Source organism: Leptodactylus fuscus, chromosome 8, assembly GCF_031893055.1.
Source record: "Leptodactylus fuscus isolate aLepFus1 chromosome 8, aLepFus1.hap2, whole genome shotgun sequence".
NCBI classification, from domain to species: Eukaryota; Metazoa; Chordata; class Amphibia; order Anura; family Leptodactylidae; genus Leptodactylus; species Leptodactylus fuscus.
In genome coordinates, this window is record NC_134272.1 from 25625910 (window position 1) to 25638761 (window position 12852).

General features: G+C 40.4%; 1 protein-coding gene across 1 annotated transcript in view; it reads left to right on the forward strand.

The window, feature by feature from the left end:
- The window catches only part of ERBB4 (erb-b2 receptor tyrosine kinase 4), a 703330-nt gene extending 690912 nt beyond the window's left edge, over nt 1-12418 (forward strand). The window contains exons 27-28 of the mRNA XM_075284941.1: nt 2118-2415; nt 3548-12418. Of these exons, the coding sequence (XP_075141042.1) occupies nt 2118-2415; nt 3548-3993 (744 nt within the window). The 3' untranslated portion in view covers nt 3994-12418. The remainder of the gene's footprint in view (nt 1-2117; nt 2416-3547) is intronic.
- The last annotated feature ends 434 nt before the right edge of the window (nt 12419-12852 follow it).

The window sequence follows — 12852 nt, forward strand, 5'->3', positions numbered from 1 at the left end:
AAGAAAATTATATATATATGGTGTCCACATGGTCCTGTATGTTTGTTCTTTCCATAAAAAACAAGAAAAATGTGATAGTTGCATGGATTCCCACAATATAATATCACAGAAATGATAATTACTGTAATGAAAGTCACACCAAGCTAAGGACACATGGAATATAGAGTGGCATTTTTACTGGGGTGCTATTCACTGACACACTACAGTCATGGGGGAAGTCTTCCATATTCCGTATTTAATACTATGTATTTCTTTCAGCTCTCTTTTCATAGGTATCATCAAAAATTGTATTCACCATAGAACTTTGTGTTGTGCCATCCCTCTGTTACACCTCCTATAAATTTAAGAATAAACCATAGGGGGTGCCCCTACATATTCTGACAATGTCTACTTAGTGCTGACAGCATCAGACTCTGTAGGCACATACACCTTTGATAATGGGAATGGCAACAGACAATTTTTTCAATCATTTCTAAGAGGAACAACAGAGGAACAGCATAACACAGAGTGTTAAATGAAGGTGCTCTAGAATTATTTCACAAATCAATACAATTATTTTGTAAGATAGACAATCTAGTAGATCTCACAGGTCCCCTTTAAGTAGATTTGGAAGTAATATACCTCTTTTCCTGTTCACTAATTTCCTGGCTGACAAGTCTATATAATTTCGGAGCATCCTTTTGCTTTCAGGTGTTAGAACTATGGCGGTTTCCCAGGGGCATTTGAGAACACCAAGATTTTCCAGCCAGACAGAAAAAATGTTCCAAAGTCTGTTTAGTGACATTTTTAGACAATGTAGCTTTCGGAAGTGTTTCTGATATGACAGCAAAACTTTATTTTCTTTTACTGCCAAGTCTGACTACAGTAACTTCAGAAAGCTGCATTATTGGCAATAGAAAAGCCATGTATGAAATTACAGATAATGTCGATTCCCTTAGAAAAAGGACTGCTTAAACCTCATTGTATGTAAACTCCTTTCCAGACAGCGGTACGATGTGCACAATAATTTGCATTATTTATTTCTCTTATTTGTGTCGCTCCATCATATTCCACAGCGCTTTACTGAAATTGTCAGTCATTGTCCCATCTCACAATCTAAATTCCCTGTCGTTGGAGGAAAACTGCACAAACACAAGTAACACAAGTTAGTAAAGTCTTTGTCAAAAAGTAACCATTGGGTAGCCACACATACATACATTTTGTATAGACATCCTATGACAGAATATCACAAAATCATGTTGTTTTAAAAAGCTGGTCATTTTGTAAAACATCTGCAAATGTCCAGTCAAGACAAAAGATAAGGAAGGACACATTTACATTTTAAGTGACCTTAAAGAGGACCTTTCACCTTCTGGGGCACATGCGGATTTATATACCGCTAGAAAGCCGACAGTGCGCTGAATTTACGGCTTTCCCGTTTTGTGCCCTCAGTGAAGAGCTATCGGTGCCAGTACCGTAGTGCTTCACTGTCAGAAGGGCGTTTCAGATAGTCAGTCAAGAACGCCCTTCCTCACAGTAGTGTCTATTGTGCTGTAGTGTGAGAGGGGGCGCTCCTTACCACCCCGGTGATGACGCTGAGCAGTGAGGAAACGCCACCCCCAGTACTTGTCTATGGATGAGTACTATCAGGAGTAGGGGAGGGGGCGTTCCTCACTGCTCTCACAGTACAGCGCAATAAACGCTACTGTGAGATGGGGCGTTCCTGACTGACTGTCAGAATCGCCCTTCTGACAGTGAAGAGCTACGGTATCGGGCCCGATAGCTCTTCACCGGGGGCACAGAACGGAAAACTGCTGAATTCAGCACACTGTCAGCTTTCTATCGGTACATAAATCCGCATGTTCCCCAGGAGGTGAAAGGTCCTCTTTAATGTATAAAGCCCCCCCAGGGTTGAACTTAATAGAAACCTATTGGTGGGCCTAGGTTCTGATACAACAATGAAACTGAAAGGCCTATCAGACACAGCTTGAAGATGACTTCAGAACCACAAGGGTCCATTTCTTATAGGCTTGACCTATTTTAGCATGATGAGAGGAGGGCTCAAAGTTATTTCCTCTGGTGGGTCCAAAGAGCCTGCAGTACAGTTACATGTTATGTACCTTTTGTATCTTTAACAGAATCAGTTTGTGTATCGAGATGGAGGCTACACAACACAAGAATCTGTCACCCTGCCATACAGACCACCTGTTTGTCCCATACCAGAAGTCCCAACAGTCCAGGGTGCAACTTCAGAAGTCTTTGAAGACACCTGCTGTAATGGAACTCTACGCAAACAGAATCCAGAGCGAGCTCCAGAAGACAGTAGTCTACAAAGATACAGCGCTGACCCCACGGCATTTGTACGGGAACGTACCTCACGGGGAGTTGTAGGAGAAGATGGTTACATGACGCCCATGAAGGAAAAGCCTAAAACAGGTTGGTCAAAAGCTTTAATGTTATGCGATCTTTATCTTTGCCTCCAGATATGTAAATGAGTCAGTATTTGACCATTGACATAGAACTTAGTGGCTTTATGCATCTTCATACAGGAAGGGCTGCTGACTACTGAGGACGACCATGGGACACCTAAACCCAGAGTGAGCTTGAGATTTAGATCAATGAAATACAAGTTATAATTAGACATGAGCGAGTACTGTTCGGATCAGCCGATCCAAACAGCACGCTCCATAGAAATGAATGGATGCACCTGGTACTTCCGCTTGGACGTAGCCGGGGCGCTTAACCCCCCGCGTGCCGGCTACATCCATTCATTTCTATGCGAGCGTGCTGTTCGGATCGGCTAATCCGAACAGTAATCGCTCATCTCTAGTTATAATATATGGAATTTTATCCCACAAAACTATATATCAATCTGCTCAGCTCCTCCAATTCTATAACATAATAGCATGGATTTATGATGACCAGTGTATTCCTTGCCAGTCTTGGTAACCCCTTCACTGCAGATAATGCATCTTATTCATGCCATCCTATGGTAACCCATGTGCCAATGCTGTAAGTTTACTGGAGTAGATTTTTGTCATCATTTATCCCAAAAAACGGATGTAGGGCTAAGGCCCCATGTTGCGAGCCAAAAAGCACTATGGAGAAAACGCATCACAGTTTTTCCCGCAGTGCTTTTCACACAAAGTCTGCAGAGTTTTCCTCTGTGTGCTTTTTGCTTATTGAGAAACCACCAGCGTCTCTGTAGATATATCTGACATGCTGCGATTTGCTGATTATTTTTTGCAATGTGTGGATGGGATTAGCCAGAATCCAACCACTTAGCAAGGGACTGTAAAACACGGTGTTTACTCTACATGGGGTCCCTGGCCTAAATGAGGATAAATCTGATAGACTGATGACTCCGCAGTTAGCACAACCATTTACGCCATTTACAATTTTTTTCAACTTTTTTTTTACATCACTTCTGTTGGGTTGAGGCTTCATAAATCTGCCCAAATTCCTGCAGATCTGACTGTATTTTTAATATGATGGGTAACATTAACCTTTACTAAACTTAACCTTTAGCAGTCATGCCATTGAAATAATACAATACTTTTTTTTTTAGACTACTTAAGCCCTGTGGAAGAGAATCCTTTTGTCTCAAGAAGAAAAAATGGTGATCTCCAAGCTCTGGATAACCCTGAATACCACAATGGACCTAATGGGCAACCAAAATCTGAGGATGAATATGTCAATGAGCACCTTTACTTTAACTCTTATGCCAAGCCTAAGGAAAATGCTGAGTTTGTGAAAAATAACGGACTAACTGTGCCAGAGAAAGCCAAGAAGGCATTTGACAACCCAGAGTACTGGAACCATAGCTTGCCTCCGAGGAGCACCATTCAACACCCAGATTATCTGCATGAGTACAGCACAAAATACTTTTATAAGCAAAATGGACGCATCAGGCCTGTAGTTGCAGAGAATCCAGAGTACCTTACCGAGTTCACTCTGAAGCCAGGCACTGTCCTCCCCCCTCCACCTTACAGGCACCGGAACACTGTTGTGTAGAACATTCAGTATTATTGATATTGGGAGGAACCCATCAAATCCCATAGAGTCCTTGAGCCCTCCTACTCTAAAAGCCACCTTACCTCCTCAGGTGTGCTTCCTCTCAATGCCAGATCTCTCCCATCCGAAGGTCAAAGAATGCGCTAGGTTATTTTTATTATTATTTATTAAAGAGAGCACTTGATGATGTTCGTTCCTGACCGGCAGCTCATTCATTATTGGCACTTTGTCACCAGATGACCAGGCACTGGTAGAAACCATTGGACAACCTATGAAGCCGTAGCCATTGATCAACCCATCTTTTCAGTCTCCATTTTGCAGACATTGCAGTATCGAATCAGCTCAAAAAAAAATTTCAAGAAGAACCAAATTTAAAAAATTCATTTATTTTTCGGTAATCGGCATCAAAAACATTTGCATAAAAAAAATAAAACTAGACAATTTGAACATGGCTTCCTCTGCGGAGTGCTCCACGGACTGTCTAAAAATTGAGAATTGAAATTTCTGATCTGAGGAGACATGGTTCACTTTGCTAGCATTTCTTGGTTTTTTAAGTTAGGCTTATAAAAAAAAGTTTGTATTTTTGTTAAAATGTGAGACTAATTGATCTGTTATGGTATGGTTTGAGCTAAAAATATACAGTAATAGTGCAGAGTGTTTTAGTCAAGGTGTAAATGGTGATCATGTTGCCATCTGTGGCTTGATTCTGTAGCATGCAAGGTGACATCTTTGATGGTCTTTGTTGGTTATGAAGTCAACTGGAAAGATTACATCTGAATTTGATGGTGCCAAGACGTTGAAAGTTGTGCCAGTTTAAGTCCTCTGACAATACCCTGTATATAACTTTGTTGGTTGGTCAAGGTTAGTCTAAAAAAAATCCATCTGATGACATTCTTGGAGACCCAATTGGTTAAAGAGAAATAAAATCAGTGTTTTTTATATGACTTGGTAAATGACCTTAATATCATGAAGCCGATTTTTTTGCACCCTCCAGTTTTTTTTTTAAACATCTACATCTCAACATGATTCATCTCAAAAACCAGCACCAACAAAAACTTTCTTGAGGATTACCGAGAAGAACATGGGAGCAAATTCCATACCTTTCCATCTGGTGACGTATGTTGCCAGTGTTCGGAGCCATATGTTTTATTTCAGGACTTGAGGTCCAGTAGACTGGTCAACCACGTGACAAGCCAGAGATGTCGACAGTGATGACTGAGGTGTCCTAGCCGGTGGGAAGCTTAACAGATGGACTGTAAGGAAATATAATACAGCAGGGAATCGCAAACTTTAGTCTAGAAAGTCAGTTTTGCACTTAAGATGTTCTCTTTGTCCTTTAAAGACTTTGTATGTTTTTGTTTTTTTGTTTTTTTTTACACTTTTTTTGGATTTCGAATGAAGCAATATGGAGGCAACCAGCAGAATCAAATGATGTACACAAAAGACTCTGAAAATGTTGAAACAGATTCTTATTATTTGTAACAAAGAAAGTAACTAGACCTTCTTAAGAATATAAGCTATAGTATAATATATGATGTAACGGGTTAGACAGAATACTAGTGAAAATGATAAATGGGTTAGGGTCATAAACGACAGGCTGGATTCACGAGTTCAATAGACATATTATACCCCATTATTGTATCTAAAGTCATTTTAATGATTTTTATTTGGAGGGTGGGGGTGGTTCGGACTACTCATGTCATGCTATGTCCTGTTCATGGATGGAAGATACTCCGACATGAAAGCACTTTAGGGTCTTCCTGCAGCTTGAGTTTTCAGATTTAGGAGATGAACATCTGCAGTTTATGTTACGTGTCAGTGCTTGTCTTCAAATCTTGTTTCGACACCATGTTTTCTCGTCAAAAACTAATTTGTTGGGTTTAGTGATGTTTGGTAGAGCGATCTTAGGTGTTGTGCTGCTTTCAGGTTGATCTCATTCCTTACAGGAGCTACAGAAACCCAGCAACCAAGAACAAAGCTACGATGATGGATATTCATATTTTCAAGTTTTTTTCTGACTATATATTGTATGTAGTTTTTAATTTAGGAAAGATATTAGCTCAAAAACAGTGATATATGATTATTTTCGATGTATTTTGTCTTCCTTATTTCTAATTTATGCCGAATAGAAGATCCAGGTAGTGAGCACATGTCCTTGGAATAGTTAAAAGCACCATAGTATTAAGGATGAAGCTATGAAATTGTAGAAACCTATAAGCTGATCAATGTGAATATCAAATCTGAGGGGTCTTTACATTGAATTTGCCAGATGATGCAGATGAAGCGGGATGAGATATTACAGACTAAAACAACACTTGCGTGTAGCGTGTGACAGATCCTCTTGAAATACCAATGATGCGTAGTAGAGAGAAATATGGATTTCATACATTGTGGACTTTTTTGGTACCCAAGCACTGTATTATGACAAAGAAACGTACAGAAAATGGACTTGATATTTGGCTCCTAGGCTAGGAACAAAGCCAGTTTATCTCTACAGCATGGGTGCTCTCGTATGATGAACATCGCAGTTTATAATGGAGTTATGTGATCCTATCTGGAGCACCCTGTAGGAGAATCTGAACTATATCAGTGTCTTTACCCTGAAACTAAGGTACAAGACGACGATCTAGTGCCAAAACATGGTTCCACCTTTGCCATATTTGGGATAAAATATTATTCATTAACACTGCCAACTGCTTACTCTCATTTACGAGGAGTCTTATTCACTGCTACCAGAGTATATAGGGAGTAGCTCGGAGGGTTTGTCAGAAAGTTGGAACTAAATTTCTGTCTTTATCATGACCATCAAGTAACTTGCTGAAGGTGTGGACTGTAATGGACGTTAGAAGTGAGTACACTGTATCCAACATCAATGAACAGGCAGTCAAGTGCAACCCAGTGAACGGAAGCTGAACCGCAGAAGGTTTTTATGTCGTGTAGATCCTCTCTTCTGCACTTTGGTGTTATGACATTATGTAGCATTAAGTAGTTCTGCTGTAAAATGGGTCGATTACTTTATCTCACCACCAAGAGAAGATTTTGCAATGCAACACTGAAAAATCTTCTGTGTGGGGTTTTAACAGAGCAACTCTAATGTATGGCAGCTAAATATGATAGCAAAGGATTTATCCATGACATAAAATATATGGCTCAGTGAAGTGATGGTACTAGTCATGGCCACTATCTTAGCCAGGGAAAGGATAAGTTCCTAAAGTAGGGTACCACTTTGTCAGAGGTACCTGCCGATATACACAACTGGGGAAATTTATAGTGTGCTGTATACCAATGGTCATCATGTCATTAATGGGGTATTCCAGTAGTAACTGCTAAATCTATGGGTGTCTGTCCCATGGGATTCCCATTGGTGTCCAGAGTGGGGGTACCATAGACTGGAAGGGTAAATGGAGCAACAGTTGTGAATGAGCCTTGCCACTCCATATGTGACTGACCTAGCCAAGTATAATGTTCAGTTATCTTCTTCGTTGGTGCCATAGACTATTAATGAAGTCGGTCTACCACCTCTACATTCAACTCCTCCTAGTCATAGTCTTGCGACTGGTTAAACAGGTGTCATAGGACCTGTTCTGGGGGTACTAGCAGACGGATCCCCACCTATCTCACAGTTATCTTATTACGGTGCCATAAGTTTTATCAGAGCCTTTTATATGGCATAATAAATACTTAAAGCAATATGCTGCTATGTTCTGTTTTTTGAAACACTATTCTTACGATGCATTCACACGGAATTCGCATCAGCATCCGCGCGGAAATAAAGCCTCCCATTGACTTCAATGGGTTCCTTTTTTCCACACGGAACCCATTGAAATCAATGGGGAAAAAAAAAACTTCCATTGATTTCAATGGGAAATGGAACTCATTGAAGTCAATGGGAGACTTTTTTTCCCACACGGATTCTGATGTAGATTCTGCGTCAGAATCTGCGCCAAATATAAGTAGGAGGAGCGAGAGGTTTTTAGTATATTTTTCCCTAAGGTCTGATTAATTATCATACCTACTATATTTGTGTAGTCCACAAATTAAGTGAATACAGCGGTACCTTAAGAAAAGAATTGATTTTCCGAGCGCCGATACAACGGCAATGCCAATCTATTGCAGAGGGGAAGCTGCTGGAGACAACATTGCCAGAACTCTTCCTTCTGTAAGGAATTAATACATAAACTCAGACACATCACTTCTTCTTCTGATTGCTCTTTTAAGAGGCGCATAATGAGATTTTGGATTTTAATCATCTTAATTTAAACGCTTCATTGTTTTATATTTTCCCTTGTTCCAATTTCCTGGCCATTCAATATCAGAAGCATGTCCGTACTTGAAAGTTTTTTTTCCTCTGACCAATCTTTAATAAGATTTATCATTTTAATATCTCGGCTTTATGGCCATTACCATTTACTTAAGGCACTATATGCTTTAGCCTTTCTGTGCTTGGTCTGTGTAAGATGCTGCCAGACACTTGCCTGAAAGCATCAGCCTTATATAATGTTCTTGTAATTGTTTCTAGAGCGTACAAACAATGCGTAACTATCTATTATTCGGTGTTTCCTCCCTCTTGAGCTTCTGAAAACAGTAAATAGTTCTCTTGTATCAGATCCAATCAGGGCAGATTTCCTATACAAGTTAAGGCAGATGTAGGTTCAGCTTGTGTGTGGCATGAAAACAACAAAAAACTTCAATACATTACATTACAATACAGATTAGCCCTTCCTTACCTTTCCTCTTGGCTCACCATATCCTTAGAGATGTGGTACAAGATCACCAGCTTTTCAAGAAAATATGATTTTGTAGTAGGCAATCACAAGATGTCAATTCTATATGTCTGCCACCCATTGGTCATCTTGTGGACTGCAGCCTGTCAAGCTATATTTAGAGATGAGCGAGTAGTATGCGATTGAGTAGGTATTCGATCGAATACTACGGTATTCAAAATACTCGTACTCGATCGAGTACCACTCGCTGTTCGAATGTAAAAGTTCAATGCAAAACCAGCATTGATTGGCCGAATGCTATACAGCCGGCCAATCAACGCTGGTTCTTCTCCTACCTTTAGAAGTCTTCTCCATGCAGCTTCCCCGTGTGAACCTAAAAACATGAACACGTCCAGAAGTTTCGATTCCTAACAGCGTGCTTCTAGGACAGAATTTGGTGCCATATAGAGGGAAGATACAGGCCATGCAGAGCCCTTATGGCTTCATCATATGGAATTTGCCACTTTATAGACCTTAGTTGCAGTACCGGAGCAATACACTCCATCGTCAGCCATTTATTACTGTTTAATCTTTCTATGACTATGACGTATCCTCTGCTCTCATATTCAGCTGCCTTAAACCTTAAAAAAAAACAAAAAACAAAAAATTGTAAGTTACTAAGATAATGTGAATAGTATTTTTATAGCTTGCCAGAGATACAGCCAGACGAATTTGTACATAAGGGTGGGCACTTTCTTCATTCACAAGACTTCTTCCTTTGGAACGTAGCTGCTCTCTTTTGAGTTGACCTGTATATATCTATGTACAGCTGGTGGTTATATTCCTGTATATTCATTTTTATTTTATTTTTTTTGCTCACACTTGATATCATTTTACGACATTACTTGTGATTCTGTTGCCGTGGCTTGCTTAATTCCTGCACTTGCTTTGATTATTCCTCACATGCGTGAACCCTGCTGTTCTTTTGCTCAGAAATCCCCTTTGGTTTGTGTATTTTTACAATGAAGGACTGTTCCCTGCCCCCGCACGTAAGCCTCTTTCCTGCCAAGGGCCAATGCGTTTACCCAAAGCGTCCTCTTGACAGCTGAAGAGACATGAAGGTTCTGTTTAACTTTTTAATATAGTATTATTTCTTCTATTTTTATTCTTTATGTTGTAGTTTTATGTGAGGGAGTTTTGATTAATGTTGTACGTGTTGTGATTTGATCCATTGCTAATGTATTGTATGAGTGCAGTTTAAGGCGGCCATGACGGCTGCGCACTGATTATCTACTTTTTTTTATTTACATGTGATGGGGGTCCTTGGGAATTACTATACACAAGCCACCGATACTAAGACATCGTTCCGATCTCCTCCGTTGACCTTCACCTACCAATGATGACTGTTAGAGACCTTACCGCAAAATTCTCATTGGTTGTGGAGGGTGTCTAGTCTATATTAGGAGATCCCTACATAAGGTGGTAAACTAAGACCATTACTTGGGGATTTCTGCTTCACTTCTTTAACCTAAGTGCTTCATTACCTATTAAGCCCACAATGCATTGCTCACACATGATGGATGTGCCCCCTTTTCATCAAACGGAGCTCATGTAATCTCAAGATATTCCATAGAGACCAGTGCTCGTTCAAGACTCCAACATTGGAATCTTCTAACATATGTGAGATTGGATTTTTCCCTTAAAGGGAATGACCATGATTTCATAGTGATGGCCAATTCTTAGGATAAGTTATCAGTTTTAGACTGGTGGCAGCCCAACACTTAGCTCCTCAACCAATCACCTTCTATGGCCGCCAAATCTGAATAGTGTACTGAGTCACAAGTCGAAGGCTTGTTACAGTGCCAAACTATTGCAACTCCCTTCCCATTTATTGGATTGCAAGCTGAGTGCAGTACCTAAGGATGACCACTAGGCATTCTACTTCTGAATGTCTACCAGTACATATTCATCTACAGCATAGGACTTGACTGCCTCATGTTCATAGTAAAGTAATATATACTTACTATAACCATCATGACCTTTATTAAAGTCTGGTAGGATGGATTTGAAAGAGGGCGTATCGATCAATAAACTCAACATTTGGTGTATCCTTCACTATATGAACTGGAGGCCTAACAGACTAAACCTTAGAGATATTCCTTTCCAAACTGTCTTCTGTGGTATGCCTAGAACATGATTGAATACGTTCGATATCTGCAGCATATATGTCATGTAATACTATACAATATGGACTCCAACATAACATGGCGCCTGGAGACTGAACTGAATTTTTCAAGTTTGCCTTCACTCCCAAAGTGTCCAGGAAGCTAAAATTTAGGATAATGTTACCGCCTATGTCTGCTTGCTTGGAGTATGACTGATGGGACCAGGAAAATGGGGCCCTAAAGTCCCCCTTCATCCTCCTTGTGAATGAAGCACCAGTGCACTTGTACATTCAATACTATGAGGATTTTGGAGACTGAGGCCCGGAAAGCTCCGTAGAAGGGTACGGACCACCGATAATGCAAGTGATGATTCTTTATTCACAAGGAGTGGGCAGGAGGACTCCCCCCCCCCCCTTCCCGTTTTCCAGCAGTAAGACCCCCCACAATCTGACACTTAATGGCAAAACCCAAAACAAAAATGAATGTTGGTTTATCAGTATCACATTGTCTTTGCTGGATCTTCAAGGTCAGCCTACATATTGATCTAGGATCACTACTGAGCAATGCATTGCTGGCGTGATATACCGTGGCGCAAGGGGTAAAGGTAACAAGTCATTGACTGTGTCCTGGTAGTGATTCATTTGTTTCAAGTTACAGGGTCACTTGAGATTTGCTGACCAAAAGAGCACAGACACAAAGTACAACGCAATATATCTATTAGGTTAGCGTTCCCTTAAATGTATTTATAGTGTATATAGTGTGCGTAGGTGATACATGTATCAATGCTGGGGCTCTGGTCACTTGGACCCCCACCTATTAGTTTCCTAGTGGTTCCAAGTCCCCCTTGTGAATTGAGCAGTAGCCTCGTGCATGACCACTTACTCTACTTCTATGGGACTGGATGTCATGGACAGGGGACTTGACTACTTTATCATCTGGTATGTTTTATTCCGTTATACTGTATGCGGTTTTATCACGTGCACAGATACTATATACAGCGCCTCGAAAGGGTTAAAGAACAAAGTCAACCCTACTAGATCTATCTACGGCTGGAACGCGGTTATCATTTGAGAATTTTCAGTTTTACAAAATGGTTGTTCCCAAGGGTTGGTACCAGATTAACCTTGTGATTTCCTCAAGTGCGTTGTTAGAGACTATCAACAGACACAAAATTGAAAAGGGAGCCGTTTAGGTTAAGACGTGAGGTCATGCATTTGTGTGAAATAATGGGATACAATTACTGGATGAACTGCAGCTACTTAGTAGCATAATGTATAAAGTCTAGAGCGCGGCCCGTGACCCTGTAACTTCAAACCATCTGTGAAGGAGCAGAGATGCCGCCAGCACATTCGCTCTCTGAACAAGATGCATCCGTGCATTGCCCTGTTCTCATACATTCGGCTATAGTCTTTCTCCGGACAGTAGTCCTGCATTGTTTTATTTTTATTGTCATGCCACCCATACCATCCCGGCTGAACAATTTGAAACCTGTTCTGCATTTTTGTTAAATGAATCTGTCAGAAATATATTTTTAATTTAATATAAATGAAATTCAATAAAATATGGTAAAAATTTTCCTGTGTTTGAATGTCTTTTTCACTTTCACTGTGGAATTATTTGCAATGGAAGTTTGTGGATGTGGATCTTCTAAGCCGTATACTATTGAGCCAGCGATGGAGTGTGTGAATAGTGCCGCCAATCACCTAGTACTGACCAAACTGTAGTCCCAAACCCCTAACAGTCTGCCTACAATGGTGTCATGTAAAGTAAAGCTCTTTATGTTGCCTGTAAACAATACTTTAATATCCGTCACATTATACAGCCTTCCACATTTCTTACAAATACACTCATGTTTAATCCCTACACCCCTGTGCTTCCTTTATGAGGTTTCTAGGCCAAAAATAATGAGGACTTACCTTAAGGATAGGTGATACACAGAGACTGGAGCAGGAAGCAGACAGCACTGTTCTCTATGTAGTGGCCAGACCAGG